This window comes from Pseudorca crassidens, chromosome 15 (assembly GCF_039906515.1).
Source record: "Pseudorca crassidens isolate mPseCra1 chromosome 15, mPseCra1.hap1, whole genome shotgun sequence".
Classification (NCBI taxonomy): Eukaryota; Metazoa; Chordata; class Mammalia; order Artiodactyla; family Delphinidae; genus Pseudorca; species Pseudorca crassidens.
The window spans coordinates 73,642,891-73,658,575 of NC_090310.1; the positions used below are offsets into that span (position 1 = coordinate 73,642,891).

Genomic DNA, 15,685 nt, shown 5'->3' on the forward strand with positions numbered 1-15,685 from the left:
ACGTGGTCAGTCCTGGAAAATGTTCCATGTGCACTTGAGAAGAATGTATATTCTGCTGCTTTTGGATGGAATGCTCTATAAATATCAATTAAGTCCATCTGGTCTAATGTGTCATTTAAGGCCTGTGTTTCTTTATTGATTTTCTGTCTGGATGATCTGTCCACTGATGAAAGTGGGGTGTTCCAGTCCCCCACTATGGTGTTACTGTCGATTTCTCCCTTTATGATTGTTAGTATTTGCCTTATATATTGAGGTGCTCCTATGTTGGGTGCATATATATTTACAATTGTTATGTATTCTTCTTGGACTGACCCCTTGATCATTATGTAGCGTCCTTCCTTGTCTCTTATAACAGCCTTTATTTTAAAGTCTGTTTCGTCTCATATGAGTACTGCTACTCCCCCTTTCTTTTGATTTCTCTTTGCATGCAATACCTTCTTCCATCCCTGCTTCACCCACCATCTTCTCACACCTGAATTTTTGCAGGAGCCCCCTAGCTGGCCCCCATTCAGGTCTGCTCACCTTAGGTGCCAGAGTCATCTTTGAAAATGCTAATCTGAACATTCATGAGCCTCAACCCCTCAGGGACCAAATTGAAGATGTGATCGGGCCCCTGCCCAACTCAGCAGCATCCTCTTGGCCCCTCTCCCACAGTTCCCCAGCCCACGGCACGTACGTTTCTTCCATCCCACTGTGCCTTTGCTCCACAGAGCCTTCATACGTGCTCTTCCCCTCACTCCTTGTCTAGACTCCTTGTCTATCTAGTCCTCCTAGGTTCTCAACTAAAATGTCACTTCCTGACCCCCAAGCCTTGGTCAGGCCCTCGTAGTCACTCTGGTACCCTGCCTTCTCCCTGGAAGTCCGGAGCATTGTAGTAATTACTTAGGTATTAGGTAATTACGCTAAATGACCCAGTAGACTGTCAGCTCCCTGAGGGCAAGGACCATGGCTGACTTGTTCGTTGCTGCATCTGCGGCCCCTAGCCAGTGCCTGGTACGTGGTGTTGATAAATGTATAGGTAGTTATCATGAACTTTACTTAGAGAAGACACAAAAGATGTTCTTTAAAACGTTGGTGGTGGCTTTTGGGGTATAAAATTATGCATGACTTATTTTGTTCTTTCTACTTTTCTGTGCTTTCTGTTTTGTTGTCAGCGAGCAAGGCAATAACTGTCGGTTTGTCAAAAGACATCAGTGCTGGGCCCCAAGCTGAGTCCCCTGTGCAGGATGCACCAGGGTTCACCTCTGCGCTCCTGCCCTTGTCCCCACAGGCCTGAAGAGTGATGCGACAGGCATGATGGAGGTCGAGTCCTCCTACTCGGACTTCATCTCCTGTGACCGGACGGGCCGCCGGAACGCAGTCCCTGACATCCAGGGAGACTCCGAGGCCGTAAGCGTACGGAAGCTGGCTGGCGACATGGGCGAGCTAGCCCTCGAGGGCGCAGGTCAGAACCCATGGGTACTCTCGGGTTCAAGCACTCCTGGTGGGAGACCCTCTTCTGGGCTCCGGGACTGGCCTCTTAAGTCCTAGCCGGCCCCCTCTTTCTCAGAGAAGAAACTGCATTTAAATCAGGCCCCAGGCCCACGGTCAGTGGCAGAGGGCAGCCACTCCCTAGGCTAGGGGGTGCCAGTGTCTCAGGCCGTGAGGACCCTCTGGCCAGGCATCCCGGTACTTCCCTTTCCCCTCAGCCTCCCCGTCCACCCACAGGCCCTGTCAGTTCTCCTCCAAGGTCCCTCCCCAGTCCCTCCGCTTCTCTCTGTCCCCACAGCCACCACCTGGCTCAGGCCACTCCCAGCACCCCAGCGGCCTCTGCCCGGGCCTCCCTGATCCATCCCCGCCCCAGCCCTCCTGCTGGACAGCTGCCAGCAGGGTTCATTTAAATCCCCTGTCCCGTCGTCGTGCTTCTGCCCCTGCATCCACCCCCCTTCATCTCACGGTTTCCTCTGCTAGAACATCCCTCACCAGTCCTGGCTCCCCCAGGAACCCCACCCTCCCTCCCCGTGCCGTCCCCGTCAGTGGTCTGTCAGCCCTCCCTTGTCCTGCGGCCTGAACTCCTCACCAAGCGTGGGAGCCTCCCCGGGTCTCACCCTGCTCCCCTCCAGCCTCTGCTCCCATCTTTCTCCCCTGCGCCTCTGGTCCAGCCTGAGGAAGGGACTTCTGTTTCCTGGAAGTCCCTGATGGGCCTTGCCGCGCTCTCCCTCTGTCTGGTCCTGCCTGCCCTCCCCTTGCCAGGCTGGCTTTTCCTCTTTCTCAGAGGCCCAGACCGCTCTGCTGAGAAGCCATCACTCCCCTCTCTGGCAGGGGAGGCGCCTGTTCTCTTGGCGCCTCCACAGCCCCCTGAGCACAGGGCCTCTCCCCTGGGATCCGCGTCCTGGGCCCTCGGTGCCTGGTGGCGTTTGGCACCCGGCAGAGGTGCCTGGTCAGTGGCTGTTCACTGACCAGCACGCCCAGCTGCCATGCCAGGCCTGCTGCCAGGCCATCTGCGTCTGCTCTGGTGAACGGTTTTCGATCTCCTTCAACTCAGTGTAGCCACTCATCCACCTGCCCAGGCCCTCTAATGCCTGCTCCCACCCCCGTCCGATTCGAGATCCCTGAGGTACCTGGTGTCCTGGCAGCTGTCTGCCAGGGTGACGGACAGTTAAAAGGGGACCTGAGGAAGGAGTAGTGCTCACCGCAAGGCAGTGAGGTGCTCCCGGCGCAGTGCAGGCCAGAGTGACTGGCCGAGGAGCCTTCCAGTAGGCCTTGCAACGAGCAGCTTCCACTGGCATGTCTGCGAGCCGTGCTCAGTCCAGCGGACTCACCGAGGGAGTGGGAGTACGGGGAATACAGGTTCTGATCCTGCAGGCCCTGGAACTTCTGTTTGCCTAAAGCTCCTGGGAAACTGAGGCGGAGCCCGGGCAGGGGAGGAGGGGCCACAGCCTTGGCCTGTCCTGAGGCCTGGCGGCCAGGCCTCCCCAAGTCCTGTGTGTTAACGCTCCCCAAGCCCTTTGTGTGCAAACCTTTGTCTTCTCTGATGTTTCCTTACGCGGGGAGCACAAACGTTTCCTTACTTGGCCGAATAATGAAACGTAAACAGCCAGCAGGGCTGAAGGAATATGAACGCACTGCTTGGCAGCACGTGACCTGAAACTGCCCTGAGGGAGTCCCAGGGGTGCTGGCTGGAGAGGAAAATGCTTGGGGACCTCTCTGTGGGCCAGAAGAGAGCTGGGACCTGCACAGAAGAAGCCTTGCCCCTGGCTGAGCTGTCCCATGTGCCAGGTGACCACAGAGGGGCAGGGATGTCATCATCCTCACTTCATAGATCAGGAAGCAGAGGCTTGGAGAGATTAAATAAATTACCTGAGGTCCCACAGCAAGGAAATGGCAGAGCAGCAGTTACTGCGGAATTTAACGAAAATATTCTTGCTCGCCAGGGCGGGAGGCTTCGGACCAAGTAGGGCATCACAGACTGGGGAATCTGCCTGAAGTGCAGTCTCATTTGTCAGGCTTCCAGTGGGCCAGGACCCTCTGGGACCCGGCCTTTGCTACAGGCCCTGCCCCACGATAGGAGGTGACCTGAGGCACAGGTGTCCAAGTTCTCCCTGCACCCCTCACTCCCACTAACCCCACCTCTGAAGCCCGCTGCCAGGGCAGAGTGAGGCGGTGTCAGTGACGGGTGTTTACAAACCCTAGAGAGCGCTCCTTTAGGCGGCAGCCTTCTGGTTAGTGGAAGGGACACTGCTCCCTCCACTGTTTGGCTCTCAGGCAGCTCGGGTCACCTCTCTGAGCCTTGTTTTTCTCATCCGAGTCGTATCATGACCCTCCTCACACCTCCAGGCTGCTGTGTGACTGCATGGAAAGTACTTGCCTGTCTGCAGCCTCAGGGTCTGGGCGCAGGGTCGTTTCTCCCTAGTCACGTGAAGGGCTTAGCCTAAGGATGCAAAGACAGAGGCCAGAGAGGGAGATGGGGGTGGCCTGGTGGGGACACAGCACGGTGAAACAGCGATGGGCTCCACCCCAGCCCCTGCTGCAGGCCACCCCTGGTGCTCCCCTGGGCTGGCATCTTCTGATGCCCTTCTCTGTCTTACAAGAACTACTGTTTGCTGAGCACATGCTGGGACTCTAGACACCCCACACAAACATCCTGACCCTCCCCAGCTACAAGCATCCATCCATGATCCTGGCCTTTTCTTCACTTTAATTATACTAGTAACAGCACATGCACATTTTCTTTGTAGAAATTAAAATGTTACAGACTAGGCTAAAGTTCCCTTTAGCTACTACCCCCCAATCCTGTCCTGCTTCCCAGGGCTTATCCACGGTTACTGCTGTGGCTGGGCCCCTCTGGACCTCTTTCTATGCATTACGTTTGTATATATGCTCCTTTCTCTCTCCTCTGCAGAAGGACAGGCGGAGGTGGGCACCCCAGACAAGGAAGGTAGCAACCAGCCCAAGAGCAGCGATGGGACCACCTCATCTTGAACATGACCTTGCCCGAGGAGGCTGGAAGAGTGACGCACCGTGGACGGAAGCCCTGGCACTGGCCCAGCAGCCTTTGCTCTGAGCAATGTGTTCCAGGCAAGCCAGGCCAGACTGAAAGGCAGCCCCAGAGGCTCCCGTGGCCCCTACCCTGGGAAGGCCCTCTGCCCACACCCCCAGGCTCCACGCTCCCACCACCTCCTCACTTGCCCGGGTACACTTTCAAGACACTGTAACCACAGGATGTTATTTATTCAGCAGGTGCTGGGACTCGGGGGCTGGGTCCTGCCACCTGGGTGAACAGCTGGGGCAGGGACCGCATTCTAGCTCTGCCCCCTCTTCTCCAACCCAGCCAGCCTTCTGTGTCAGGACCTTCTTATCCCTTTTTTAAGAAGCACTTTTAAACTTTTTAGAAACTTTAAACCTTTTCTCAGCAGAGAGGGAGGGAGCTGACAATTTACCTTTTATTTTGGAAGCCATTGTAAGTTAAACTCTTTGACCATCTATGCAGCTCTGAGGTTCCCTCATGGAGCTTCACAGATCCATTTTTAGCGAAGGGATCTTGTGCTCAAAACTCTCTGATTAACTCTTTGCCCTTTCTACCAAGATAAGTGACACCTAGGACCCAGGAAATAAATGCTGATGATTTGTGTGATAGGTTTAAGATGATTATTTCTCCTTTAAACAGCAAAAGCAGGGGCTGGGCCTTGTTCCCCCAAGGCCATGATTAGCTGGGACCCATTGCTGCCCCAGGCTTCCACGGAATGAAGTACCTGAGAAGATGCCGGGGTACCGCAGAGGCCAGCACCACACCTCAGGCCAGTATCTGAAGAATCATCTTCCATCTTACCCTCTCTCACCCCAATTCACAGCTTTGGGAACCCAAAAGGAAGGTTTCCCCACTTAGGACCTAGAGTAGGAGGGGGTTAAGAGTTCAGGGAGCATTTAAGCAGATAAGCCTTCAAGAGAAGCCTGGTTTCTTCTGGACGGAGAGTAGGCTTTGGGCCCCGCTTTGCCACCCCCCTCCCATTCACAGAGCCCACCAGGCTCTCGGGACCCTGCTGCTGGGCAGGCTGCCTGCGTCGGGGGGCCCCAGGGGCTCCTTCTGTTCTCCACAAACCCAAGTTGGCCCGCTCCGACCGCAGCGCCACACACCACGTGCTGCACAACCCCAGCTGTTTTCTTTATTAAGCACCAGATTTTCAGCACAGGTTACCAGAGGAGGGAGGGATTCAGATTCAACCAGCCACAGGCCCTGATCCTGGCCCGGGCACACAATCAGAGGAGAGACACGGCCAGGCGGAGGTATATGTGTGTACGGAAACAGGCATGTGGGCTTCACGAGCGTCAGTAGCTGACTCTGGAAATCATAGTCTCCCTGGAAGGAGTAAAGGGAGCTGTGAGGACTCCATCCACAGGGTGAGGACTCTGAGAGGTGGCCACGATGTCTTCAGGGACACTGCCCTGCTTGCCAAGAGAAGCAGAAAGGTGAGGCAACTTGTAGTACCCAGGACATTTAAAAAAAAAAAAAAAAAAATCACAGAACATCAGAGCCAGAGAGGAACCCCTTTCTACAGATGGGGAGACTGAGGCTTAGAGCAAGGAAAGGCTCTGTCAAGGCCACACAGGAAGGAAGGAAGCAGAACCTAGCTGCACCCTGGGCTCAACTCCCTGCCCTTGGCTTTGGGCAGCCCTGGAGATGCCCCAAGTTGCCAAGACCTTGGGAGTGGGCTTGAGAAAGGCTCCTCCTCAGACCAGCCTCACAGCATTATGCAGGAAGTGAGCCTGTGCAGTGAGGGAGGACCACCAGCCAGGAAGTCATCACGCATCCCTGGTGCTGCCCAGGAGAGGAAGGGAGGGCATCTTGCTAGAAGTCCCTGGAAAGACAGGTGGGAGCCAGGACCTGGGCAGGGCCCCAGCCCAGCAGCTCCATCAGAAACATACCTGCAGAGGCCAAAGGTGGCATCCCGTAGGCTTTATAGAGCAGATCAAGAAGCTCCCTCTTCTCATCTTCTGGGAGGAAACTGGACTTTGCCGCATTGATGTTCTGGAAGGGCCAGCACGGCAGACAGTGTGAAACCAGAGAGCATAGGAGGGAGTCCTTAGCAATCTAGTGACAGTCCATTAAACATGGGCAATTCATTAAGCTCAGAGTGGCGAGGCCTTGTCCAAGGTCACGCGGCAGCACCCGCCAGAGCAGAGACTGTGAGGTTCTGGGTTCTTAACGTGGCAGGACGTGATACACAGATGTGGCAGGGAGGTTGGAGAAACCTTTGAGAGACGGGGTGGGATGTGTGGCGCCAGAGAGACAGTCCTGCAGGGACAGACTTGGGATGTCAGAACCACGGAAATCAAGGGCTCATCCTGGGGTCTCTGAGTGGCCTGAAAAGTGTGTGCAAAATGTATAGCTGAGCACACCTTTCTGGGGAGATGGTTGACAGCTTTCAGAGTCTTTCAAGGCACTTGACCGAAGCAGAGGATAAAAAACCCAGTCCTAGGTCAGGATCTCAGCCGAAGATGTCTTCTCCGTGGAAGGCATCGAACTCCAGGTCTGCCTTGGCCTGGCCTGTTGCAGCAGACTCACCCCTCATTCTCCAGGGCTTCCGGGCCCTGGACAGGACCTGCAGGCCTCACACACTCCCAGGGCCCAGAGTCAAGGCACACACCCACTCACCAGTCTCTTAAACTCCTCTTCAGTGAAGCCCATGTCCTGTTTGGTCATCTGGTAATCAGTGTCCAGGGTGGACTTGAAGATGAGTGGGTCATCCGTGTTGAGGGAGTAATTAGCCTGATCGTTTTTGAACCTGGACAATGCAGGGGGTGGGGGGGAGGGGGAGAAGCGCCTCCCATTACTGCTGTGTAAACAGTCTCTGCACGTGGACATCCACACTCCTTTGAACCGCGCGGCCCCCTTAGACAGGCCTGGAGGTTCTCCTCGTTGTACAGAGGAAGACACAAGTTCAGGGAACTCGGGTGACTTGTCCAAGGCCACATTACTAGCAACTCAAGACTTAAAGCCATCCAGCCAGGCCAGAGCCAGGCAAAGGCAGGAGAGGGGCCGGCTTGGCGAGGCCAGAAAAGCAACAGCCCGCTCTAGCTACCCGCCTCTCTGGCCCTGCCCTCCACAGCCGCACTCTGCGAGTCGTCTGCCCCCTTCACCAACCGTCCTCAGCCCCCGTGGGATCTGACTCTTCAGATACGCCATGGGGCCTGTTCTTAGCATAATCCCTGACCACCATCTTATTAAATCCAATGGACTTTTCCTAGCTCTAACTTCACCCGACTTGTGGAGCAGAATTTTATACTGTTGACCTTTTCCCTAGATTTCTTGGACACCGCACTCGTGGCTTTCCTCCTGCCTGTACCTTCAACGTCACTGTCCTGGATTCTCTCCTAGGCCCTCTTTTTTTTAATTCAAACAGAAAATCACAAAAATTATAATCATCCTCATCAGTTCACTCAGTCCCATGTAATTTTGTTTACCTTGATCTTTTGTTAGCACTTTTATGAATTCATCAGTTTTCCATTAGAGTTCTGAAAATGCTTATTCATTCAGTTCAGCAGTACAGTCAGTTACCAGAATCCTAGGCCCTCGTGCTCCACCGTCTGCTGAGGCCATCACTTCTCCTTCAACCACCGTATCTCTAGGTGACTCTGAGTCTTTCTCCAGCCCACAGGCTGTATGCCCACATGCCTTGGGTGTCCTGTAGGTACTGCACACTCCACACTCCTAAAGCATCTCAGGCCCGCCTTGTACTCAGAGTGTGAGCGAGCCCAAGCTCCTCTCCTTCTCGTAAGCTTGGCGGACAGACCTCAGTGCTGGCCTGAATATGGTCACCCCGAGTTCTTAGTGAACTTCTGGGTCAGCTTTTCCCTCCTGAGGCCTCGCCCAGGGCTCAGTCCCAGGGCAACCTGAAGAAGGGCCAAAGCTTCTTAGTTAAGCCTATGGGGCAGCCTCGGGGTGGGGTGGGACGGGACAGGCTCTCCTGGGGAAAGCTTCAGGATGTGCTGGGGGAATGCCCAGAGGGGCCAGGAGTAGAGACCACGTGAGCAAGAGAGACTCATCTTCCTAATTCCTAGGAGGTGGAATCTGGAGTGTGGAAGTTTCCTTTGGGGTAGCAGGGCATTCTGCTATAGCTGGATGAGCTACGGGGCCCCCAGCTGTGCTATCCAAAGGCTGGGTGGCCTCAATCAAGTTACACCACATCCAGACTTTGGCTTCCTCACTTGTAAGACGGGGACAATAGCACCCGCTTCCCAAGCATTTGAAGAGCTTTCACACCCAGGAGACCCCGCAGGAACCAGCGCCCAGTCGCTGCATCCCCTTCCCACCTTTGGCTTTCCTAGTACAAAACTGAACGGAGCCCAGGGGACCTGGCCTCACCGAACGACTGCATGCTCCGTGCCTGGCTTCCAGGTGCCGGTGAGGTAGCTGGACCAGGGGCAGACCTGGAAGAGCAGGCGGGTGGGTGGCTGGCATGAAGCCCCCAGGGTTGCGCTGACCCCCGTCCGCAGGCCAGCTGGCGCCACCTCCTCCGGCGCCGTTCTTGCCCCGGTCACAGCGGCCCCCTCGCAGCAGAGTCCCAGGAGCCGTCAGTCCTGCCTTCCTCCCCCCACCCAGCAGCTCCAAGGCCCGCGGCCCACGCTCCCCGCGGCTGCTGGACCCTCCGCGCGCTCCACCGCTCCCTTGACCTCCCCCTCCCCTCACCTCGAAGTGCATGTTTTCCTGCCGCAGCCTGTTGTAGAGGGCCGGGTCCTCCAGAGTGTGGTAGCCGTGCCCCAGCCTCTCGGTCTTGAGCACGTCCACGGCCTGTTGACAAGCAGCGTGGAGCCCAGCACGGGCTGCGGGGCGAGCGGGGAGAAGGGCCCCACCGCCTGCCCAGCCACTCACCTCTCTCACCACCTCGGCCGAGCCCACCTCCCCGGCGTGGACCGTGCGGTGGACGCCGCTCTTCACGGCCTCCTGTAAGGGCGAGGGCTTGGTCAGGGGCGGCCTGGGGCTCGGCCCCGCAGGCCCTGCCTTCACTACACTCGGGCTGAGTCAGCCTGGCTGGCTCCCAGACAGGGAGGTCGGGTGGGTTCCGTTTTTGTAATCATTTAAGTGGTAGTCCTCCTTTATTAGACAGTTATTACGAGTCAGACACTGGAGGAAATGGTTTAGACACCTTACGTCATATTCACAACTGCTCTAATACCTATCTTACAGGGAGCGGGGAGGGACTGAAACTCAGGAGAATTAGGTATCACGACCAGGGTCAGACCGCTAGGAAGGGATTCCAGAGCCCCTACTCTCCACCCCATGCTTCACCCCTTCCACGGGAAGCACAGCATGAGGCTTCGAGACGTCTGCTCCAACCCAGTCATCCCAGCAGATGAAACAGGCCCAGAGAATAGAGAGTCTCGCCCAAGGTCACACAGCGAATCATTAGGCCGAAAGGCTCCAACCCAGGACCCTCCAGCACCAAGTGGGGTTTTTTCTTTCATACCAGATTCCCAACTTCTAGAGCTCCTAGAACCAGTCACACACACTTGGGAGCCCAGGAGGCCTCGTGATCCCCCGTCGGTGTGCCTTCCTGCTACTGGTATAGAGACCAGCTCCCCACGGGGTTCCCCCAGAGCCAGCCTCTCCTCTGCCTCCGTCCCCCAGGACCCACCGCGTAGGCCTGCACGTGTTCAGGGAAGAGGGTGCTGCCTTGGATGGTCTCATCTCCGGCCAGGTCGATGGCCACCACGGTCTGCTGCCGGTACTTCTTACACAGCTCCACCACCTCGGGGGACCAGCCTGTGGGCGAGATGCCCGCCGGGCCTCTGGCAGCAGCACGGAGGAGAGAGACCCTCCCCGCCCTCCCACCCAAGGCCAGCACAAGGCCCAGTGTCCCATCTTCAAGGTCTGACCCCGCGGCCTTCGGGGCCTCAGCATCCTCTCCTGGCAGAGAGCCTCGTGCTGTGGCTCACGGTCACAGCGAGGCTTTGCCGAGGCTGCACGTGTGAGACAGCGAGGTCAGGGCCTGGGCTCGGTAAACGACAAATAGCAATTCTCTCTCAATCCCCACACCCACCCTCAACTTAGCAGATGAGATGGAGGTCCGCACAGTTTAACATTTAAACCTAAAACAGCTCCCACTAGTGTTACTAAACACATTGCTGACGTTGGTCATTGTAAAGTGTTTTAAAAAGAATGACCAACCCCAGGCTTTGGAACCAGGTGGCCCTGGGTTCTGCTCCGGGCTTTGTGCCTTCCTGATTGAGCCTCTCTCTACCTCAGTGTCCTCATCTGTCAAATGGGGATAAACGATGGTGGTCCTGTCTCCTAGACCCGTGAGGATTAGAGAAAATACCCCAAGCCACTCTGCACAGGGAGGCCCTGCAGGTTGACACTAGCCCCTCGCCGTGGGCTCACTACTCCTTAGAGCAGAGAATGGGGTAACTACGATCACCTCCTGTGACAAGGCACGTCTGAGATCCAGAGAGGTGATGTGACCTGGAGAGAGTCACACAGCGGGGCTCTGCCTTGGAAGCACAAGCCCTGGAGATGTGACCAGTGTTGGTCACAGGGAGACCCCTCAGGCCCTGGCGCTGAGACCTAGTCCCAGGTTCCACAGCCCTGACAGGAGGGGGCCTGGCCCACAGGGTCTCAAGGGAGGACTGCAGCCTGACAGGAACCAGGCTTAGGCTTTTCTCTGTCGTTCAGCCTCCCTTGATTTTAAGCCTCCTGCAGGTCATGTGGCTCCGAGGCTCAGCCTCCCTGGGGAGAAAATTCTGTTGCAGGTAGTTCCGAGCTTGCCCAGGAGGAAGACCCGAGGTCCAACTGATGGGCTCAAGAGAGACCATGGGGACTGGTATGGCCCCTGTGCCCGGCCAGGAGGTTGTGGTGGCATCAGATGGGCAGCCAGGGACGGGGCCAAGGTCACACTCACTGGGCTGGTGGCGCATGCAGCACAGGATGGACCGCACCTTCACCCCGAAGTCTCGCTCTCCGTCTTGCAGGCCCTGGTCCACTAGACACACCACCTCATCCGGGGTGAGGTCCCCTCTGTGTGCAGAGAAGAGTAGGGGTGGGCCTGAGGCAAAGACAGACCTAAAGGACAGCCCTGGGACTGGGACAGAGGAGGGAGGGGAGGCGGGGGAGTAAAGAGGGGAAGGAAAGGAGGAGAGAAAGAGGAGGAAGAGGGATCTTCCAGGAGAAGCCCTCAGCCCCACTAACCCACTGCCTCTGAGGAAAGGACGAGGGAGATAGCCCCAAGCCCTAGCGCACCCCCTTCCAGCTTCCTTGGAACTGCCTGGACGCTTCCAGACCTGCGAAGACTGTCCCAGTTCGGGGGGTTGTCAGACACAGCCCTCCTCCCACCCAAGATGGAGAGCACTGCTAAGCTAAGCTCACCTGTTGTGATTCCCACTTGTCCACAAGTATCAGAGTCATGGCTAGAAGGGAGCAAGGTGATTGAGTGGTACCGCTTAGACATCCCTGGGGTCCAGGCAGAGGGGCAGGAGTGGGCCAAACTCACTTTGGTTGCAGGGTTAGGATAGACCCCTAAGAGTCACTGGATAAACTGTGGGCCAGTTCAGGGAGCCAGACCGAAGTCTTGCTTGGGCCACGGCCTCCCAGGCTGCCCCTCGCGGTCTTGGGTCAGGCCACCCTGCCACAGCACCAGCACAGCCCTCCAGACGGTCACTCACTCAGCCTGGTTCCAGGGGATCGGCTCCACTTTGGAGTTGGCCAGCAGGTGCGGGCTGTAGCGCACCTCCACGTACACCACGCCCTCCTTGGCCTTCATCTCCACAAACTCGTAGGCAGTCCTTTTGATGGCCTCCCGGCAGCCCCTGGGAAGGGAAGAGAGTGGCTGGGGACAAACTGCCCCAAGGCCCTTGGGAGCTCCAGGAATAACAAAGCTGTCCCCTGCCCATAGCAGATCAAACCCATGTGTGGCCCCCCAATCTCTCATCACCCAGCCCAAAGCTCCGGGCATCTGCTGGAGAAAATCCTAGAAGCACAGCACGTCCTGTCAGCTCTGCTTCCAAACTCGATGCCAGTTCTCGCCCCCTCCGCCCTGGTTCTAACCACCTCACCTCTCTAACTGGCCTCCTGGTCTCCAGCTTGCCCCTGTAGAGCAGCTAGCTCAATCTTTTAAAAATGGAAATCAAAGAGGGAATTCCCTGGCAGTCCAGTGGTTAGGACTTCACGCTCTCACTGCTCAGGGCCCGGGTTCAATCCCTGGTCGGGGCACTAAAATCCCACAAGCTGTGCAGCGTGGGCAAAAAAAAAAAGGAAATCAACATCACTCCTCCACTCTGAACCCTAATGGCCTCCCACCTCGTAGAGTAAGTCTCAACCCCACCTCCCAACCCCCCACAAGGCCTGCGTAATCTGGGCCCTTGCCAGCCTCCCGCTCCTTCCATGACTCTTCCAGGGTCTTCTTTCTGTCCAGCGAACAACCAAGCTTGTTCCCACGTCAGGGCCTTCGTGTTTACAGCACCCCAGCCTGCAGGCTCTTCACCCAGATCACCCTATGCTCCCTCCTCCCTCCATTCAGAGCCCGCCTCCAGCCTCACCTCCTCGGGGAAGCCTTCCCTGACCACCTTATTTTATTTTAATTTTTTTAATTTATTTCTTATTTATTTATTTATTTTTTGCGGTACGCGGGCCTCTCACTGTTGTGGCCTCTCCCGTTGCAGAGCACAGGCTCCGGACACACAGGGGCTCAGCGGCCATGGTCACGGGCCCAGCCGCTCCACGGCATGTGGGATCTTCCCGGACCGGGCACAAACCCGTGTCCCCTGCATCAGCAGGCAGACTCTCAACCACTGCGCCACCAGGGAAGCCCTGACCACCTCATTTTAAAACATCTCCTCACCCTTTTTCACCTCTTCCCCTGGGCTTCAGTTCTCTCCATGGCCCTTATCACCACTCGACATCACAGATCACGTGGTTTCTTTATTAGCTGGCTTTCACCTCCCCAACTAGAACGTAGTCTCCATGAGACAAGGACCCCTCCCTCTGTCTCGTCGGCTACGATCCCTCAGCCAGGGACAGAGCCTAGGACATTGCAGCCACGGAAATATTTGTTGAGTGGTAAGTGTAGGCCAGCAGGGAGGAGAAACAGGAGAAAAGGACACACGCAGGCAACAAAAAGCCGAAATAGACAAGGGGGACTGCACCAAACTAAAGAGCTTCTACACAGCAAAGGAAACCATCAACAGAGTGACAGGCAACCTACCAATGGGAGAAAATATTTGCAAACCACACATCCAATAAGGGGCTAACACCCAAAATGTGGAAGGAACTCCTATGATTCAGTAGCAAAACAAACAACAAAAACTGATAAATAGTAGGCAAAGGACCTGAATAGACATTTCTCAAAAGACATACAAATGGCCAACAGGCCCATGAAATGGTGCCTGACATCACTAGTCACCAACGAAATGCAAATCAAAAGTGGCTTAAGCCTTCAGGAAGCTGGTCCTCTTCTGTCTTGTGGCCCAGAGACAGGAGCCACCTGGGCAGTGGCGTGGGAGACGCTCCTCGTCCGGGGGAGAGGCAGCATGTATGCCAGACCATCTGCTGACCCAGGCCAAGGATGGGGGCAGTCGATGCCTTCCAGGCAGAGCCCAGAAGCTTCCAGAAAGCAGCCAGCAGCCTCGGCATACATCTTCCTTCCCCAGGACTCCTCATTCCTGTCCTGCCACTTACCCAGCCAAAGGCCTCCACCAGCCTCACACACCTTCCTCACTCGTCCTCCAACAACCCACCCTCCTCAGGTCCAGCCCTCTGGACAATATCACAGCCTTTCTCTCCCAAGGCCCAGTCCACACTTTCCTCCTCCAAGCAGCCTTCCCTGACTCCCCAGCCCCCTCTACATCTTCCCCCTCCTGAGCTCTGGCAGCACTGACTGCCAAGGCCCCATTCTCGCCTGCCTTGGGAAACTCTGCCTCGTGCCAGGAGGCTCAAGGCGACATCAGGACAAGAATCTGGGCTTCACCCCTTGCCAGCTGTGCGGTCCTGGGCAAGTTCCTTCACTTTCCTGAGCCTTCATTTCCTCCTCTGCAAATGAGGAGTGTGTCTAGCTCACAGGACTGTGGACAGCTACAAAGAGAATAGTTCTGTGAACTGTACACACATTATATTCTTCTATATCTAAGATATTCTGCTATCAAAAAATGGAAGGAATGAAAAGTAACATAAAAACAGCAGTGCCTGGCTGTCGATACAGGTAGCAATTGTCCTCCTAGTAAGAGGAGGCTTGCTGAGGACAGTGCTGTGTCCATTCCAAACCCCAGCCCTAGGAGGTAGAGAGGGTCATAAGCCCCATTGTCTAGATAAGGGAACTGAGGCCCAGAGAGGGCAAATTTGCCCAGCGTCGAAGTTATTTCTTGAAAGAATCTGATACTAGGATCTATGTTCTTAACCCCCACATTCTGTCACTTTTCTATAGAAGTTGAAGGAGGTTCAGCCCATCATACCCATTTTCCAGAAGGGAAAACCGAGGCCCAAATGCATGGAGAGATTCGCAGGAGTGCACACAATGGTGAGAGGCAGAGCAGGGTTATACAGCGCCTTCTCCCACCCCACAGGCTGAGGTGTGCAGGCAGCCCGATGTGGGCACAGGGACCGACGCTGCCCAGGGTTCACGGCGGGTGGGAAGACTTACGCGATGGCGGGCATGTAGTAGGCGAACTTGGCCAGGAAGCCCGGGAGGCTGAGCGGCTTGTCCATGCCGATGATGTCCTGCAGCTCCTCTGGTGTGTCGGCAGGGAGGGTGATGCCCCGCTTCCTGGGGACAAAACAATGAGGGTGATGGAAAACCCTGGGCAGGACCTTACCAACTCCTTGCGGGGGGGTGGGGGTGGGGGCATCTGACCCCTCTTATTGGACAGATGGGAAAACTGAGGCCCAGGGTATATAGAACCAGGACCTGAATCCTTCTAGGATCTTCTGTCCCCAAGGCCATGACCAGCCAGCAAATCTCAAGGGGGACAACTGGGGTTAAAGTCCATTTAAAGTGCACATGAACACACACACGCCCCCTGGTGCCTGGGGACAGGGAAGGTGCCAGGGCAAGCGCTTGGTAGAGCTGGCTGGTCGCGTGCCAGGTCAGGGGTTATCAGGGCAAGAACTGTAGCACACAGTGCCTGGGACAGGAGCAGGCGCCAGACTTCCCCCCCCCCCACCCTCCCTCTGGCCGGCACACCAGGGAGGCTGGCCTGGCCCACTGTGCTGGGAGAGGGAAGC

General features: G+C 56.3%; 2 protein-coding genes across 25 annotated transcripts in view; one reads left to right on the forward strand and one right to left on the reverse strand.

The window, feature by feature from the left end:
* The window catches only part of PKIG (cAMP-dependent protein kinase inhibitor gamma), a 101,034-nt gene extending 95,921 nt beyond the window's left edge, over positions 1-5,113 (forward strand). For 10 of the 12 annotated variants that reach the window (XM_067708234.1, XM_067708232.1, XM_067708226.1 and 7 more), the window contains 2 exons: positions 1,271-1,444; positions 4,382-5,113. In XM_067708234.1, coding sequence (XP_067564335.1) covers positions 1,294-1,444; positions 4,382-4,461 — 231 coding nt within the window. In that variant the 5' untranslated portion in view covers positions 1,271-1,293 and the 3' untranslated portion in view covers positions 4,462-5,113. Of the gene's footprint in view, positions 1-1,154; positions 1,445-4,381 lie in introns of all 12 variants that reach the window. The other 2 variants (XM_067708233.1, XM_067708231.1) reach the window with 1 other exon arrangement.
* Positions 4,692-15,685, reverse strand: part of ADA (adenosine deaminase) — a 109,389-nt gene continuing 98,395 nt past the window's right edge. For 7 of the 13 annotated variants that reach the window (XR_010935347.1, XR_010935348.1, XR_010935346.1 and 4 more), the window contains 10 exons: positions 15,105-15,227; positions 12,136-12,279; positions 11,376-11,491; positions 10,113-10,240; positions 9,350-9,421; positions 9,167-9,268; positions 8,843-8,907; positions 7,133-7,262; positions 6,403-6,840; positions 4,692-5,922 (listed from right to left, as the gene is read on the reverse strand). Coding sequence is in view for 3 of the 13 variants with exons in the window: in XM_067708219.1 (XP_067564320.1) it covers positions 5,909-5,922; positions 6,403-6,505; positions 7,133-7,262; positions 8,843-8,907; positions 9,167-9,421; positions 10,113-10,240; positions 11,376-11,491; positions 12,136-12,279; positions 15,105-15,227 (1,078 nt within the window). In the remaining 10 variants the exon portion in view is untranslated. Of the gene's footprint in view, positions 5,923-6,402; positions 6,841-6,876; positions 7,263-8,842; positions 8,908-9,166; positions 9,422-10,112; positions 10,241-11,375; positions 11,492-12,135; positions 12,280-15,104; positions 15,228-15,685 lie in introns of those variants that run through there. The other 6 variants (XR_010935345.1, XR_010935343.1, XM_067708221.1 and 3 more) reach the window with 6 other exon arrangements.